The sequence below is a fragment of the Lathyrus oleraceus genome, chromosome 2, assembly GCF_024323335.1.
Source record: "Lathyrus oleraceus cultivar Zhongwan6 chromosome 2, CAAS_Psat_ZW6_1.0, whole genome shotgun sequence".
NCBI classification, from domain to species: domain Eukaryota; kingdom Viridiplantae; phylum Streptophyta; class Magnoliopsida; order Fabales; family Fabaceae; genus Lathyrus; species Lathyrus oleraceus.
This window is the reverse complement of record NC_066580.1, coordinates 449,189,353-449,191,749: the sequence shown is the minus strand read 5'-3', so window position 1 is coordinate 449,191,749 and position 2,397 is coordinate 449,189,353. Positions and strand designations below refer to the sequence as shown.

At 33.3% G+C, this 2,397-nt stretch overlaps 1 protein-coding gene across 1 annotated transcript; it reads right to left on the bottom strand.

The window, feature by feature from the left end:
• Positions 1-260: 260 nt before the first annotated feature.
• On the bottom strand, positions 261-1,142 carry LOC127120257 (uncharacterized). Its single transcript, XM_051050666.1, has 3 exons — positions 834-1,142; positions 616-740; positions 261-521 (listed from the first exon to the last, which is right to left on the bottom strand). The coding sequence occupies exons 1-3, from the start codon at positions 1,010-1,012 to the stop codon at positions 448-450; spliced, it is 378 nt and encodes a 125-aa protein (XP_050906623.1). The 5' UTR covers positions 1,013-1,142; the 3' UTR covers positions 261-447.
• Positions 1,143-2,397: the final 1,255 nt, after the last annotated feature.

The following is a 2,397-nucleotide window of genomic DNA, read 5'->3' as shown; positions in this document are numbered from 1 at the left end:
TTTTCAATGAAACCTCAATATTTCTTTCGAACCTTTTCCATCAAAATCATTGAATCTTTATTCTTTCAAACTCCGTCTACTCAAAAGAAAATTACAATTTCTTTTTTGATACATAATTATTTTTCTCATCTTAATTGTTTCTCTCCCGTCCAATCACTAAGAATCAAACCCCAATAATCAAACTCTGAACTAAATGTTAAAACAAATACCCCCATATTACCTCCCATATTGTTTTTATGAGAGAAGAGAAAACTTAGTCATACACGACAATTGTCCATTTTACTAGTTAACATACAAAAAATTTCAAAGGTGAAATATATATTATAAATAAAAGAGAAACAGCAACAACAAAAAGAATTAAAACAAAAATAAAATGATGATAGAAAAGCAAGAAAATAAGTAAAAAAAACAAAAACAAAAACATGGTTATAATATTTGCATAAAGCACTAAGCGTTGGAGTTGCTCTGGTGCCTCGCTGTTTCCTTCTCTTTCACAACACTTCCCTGCGTCTTGTCATAATCTTCACATAATAATAAACAAATCTTAATTAGCTTTTAATCCCAACAAAAAGCAACAACAAAATCACAATAATAAGCAAATTAATTAATTATAACCTGGATGATTTTCATGGATGGACTTATCTTGCTGAAGAGACTGGTTTCCACCATATATTCCTCCAAATCCTTCTTCATCAGATCTCGTAGCATACCCTTCTCCAAACGAATGAGACATCACATCGCTTCATCACATCATCAATCAATACCTCATCTTAGAATACATAGAAATTTACAAATCACATGAAAGATTACCGTTTATGTTATTTTGAGCTTACCCATGCTCAGTAGTTTCCTTTTTCTCAGTATTAGCCTTTTGAGCCTTGTCCATCTTAGGGGCAGAATCAGGTTTGGTGCAAAATGTAACGGTTGAAGTTTTCCGACAAAGATTGGAAGAGAGTGGGCGTGAGAAAGAGACTTGTGAGAAGGTTAAAACGGTCTTTGTAGTGTGGATCATTTTTTTTCTACGTTGAGATGTTGCGAACTTATAGCACACGAAACAGGGTAGAGAGTGGGAGTCCTTTGATATCGGCAAGGAAACAGAAGTTAATTAGGATGTGTAGTAAATTAGCGATAATAATAATAATGCATGAACATGGTGACATGCTATTCCACTCGTCACTTGTTTCATGGTTTGTCTGTTTTGGACATTCTGTCTGAATCGTGTCTTTCACATAATACAGTGCGTGTCACACGTAAGGGTTATTGAGAATAAAGTAATATCACAATTCAGCCTCGAAGACACGTTATACTTGTGGAGTAACCCAACCAATGCCACGTGCTTCTTGTCTTTATGGAATGATATTAAGTTTTGAGAATTACTCGAGAAGTGTGAAGTAGGGTTGAATATGGGTTGGGTGTGGTCCAATTCGGGGTTCAAATGATAGATAAGTTTGGGTCAATATCTATTGTTTTTCTCGTAGGAAGAAGATGGTTATAGACCTAATTTAAAACATTCAGGTAAATATTGTAATCAACATTAAGAAATGCAACATGAAGTTATTCCGTAGGAACAAGCAACAAAGAGAAACCGACATACATTACAATCAGAGTCGTTGATATTTAGACTACAATCTAGACAAAACGATAGTTACCTATAATATTGAGACCAAGAAGGGTGTACCAATAATTTTTGGTCGATGGATTTACAATGATGAAGTCGGAAAGGCTTAGGTGATTTAGAAAAAACCAATTAAAACTCAGAGTTGGAAATTATCATAATTTGAGTGAATCAATTTCTAACGGTAGCACAGAAGGATTAAACTTAGGAAAAATGGTTGTCTTGCCTTCGTCTTATGTTGTAAGTCGTAGATATATGGATCAACTATATTTTAACGGAATGGAAATATGCAGCTATGTTGGATTTTTCGATTTTTTCATTACATTCACATGTAATCCAAATTGGTTTAAGATTCAAAGGCTGCTTGACTCATGTCACTTAAAACCTCATGAAAGGCCTGAGATTATTACTAGAATTTTCAAAATAAAATTTGATGAGTTGTTGTTTGATCCGACAAAAAAAGGGGTCATGGGCAAGGTCCTTGCATGTAAGTCACTTATTTTTTGAAACATAAAACATGTAAATATTTTGCTGCATTTTGCTACATTCAGAAATTGTCTCACTTACTATGTTTTGTTACATTTGAAATCTGTCTTACTTACTATATTGACGTATTGTTCTTTTTTTTAATCACAAATATGTATACCACTGAATTTCAGAAAAAAGGTTTACCTCATGTACATATTCTAATTTTCCTTCATCTATCCAATAAATATCTGACTCCAAGTGATATTGATTGGGTAATCTCAGCCGAAATTTTCAATCAAGAGTCAGATCTAGAG

What these genes read in the sequence shown, in the direction of transcription:
- LOC127120257 (XM_051050666.1), bottom strand. Translation starts at nt 1,012, where the DNA reads ATGATCCACACTACAAAGACCGTTTTAACCTTCTCACAAGTCTCTTTC. An exon ending in AAGGAAACTACTGAGCATGG is followed by an intron (nt 741 to 833) that starts GTAAGCTCAAAA and finishes GATGTGATGAAG; the next exon opens with CGATGTGATGTCTCATTCGT. An exon ending in CATCCATGAAAATCATCCAG is followed by an intron (nt 522 to 615) that starts GTTATAATTAAT and finishes TATTATGTGAAG; the next exon opens with ATTATGACAAGACGCAGGGA.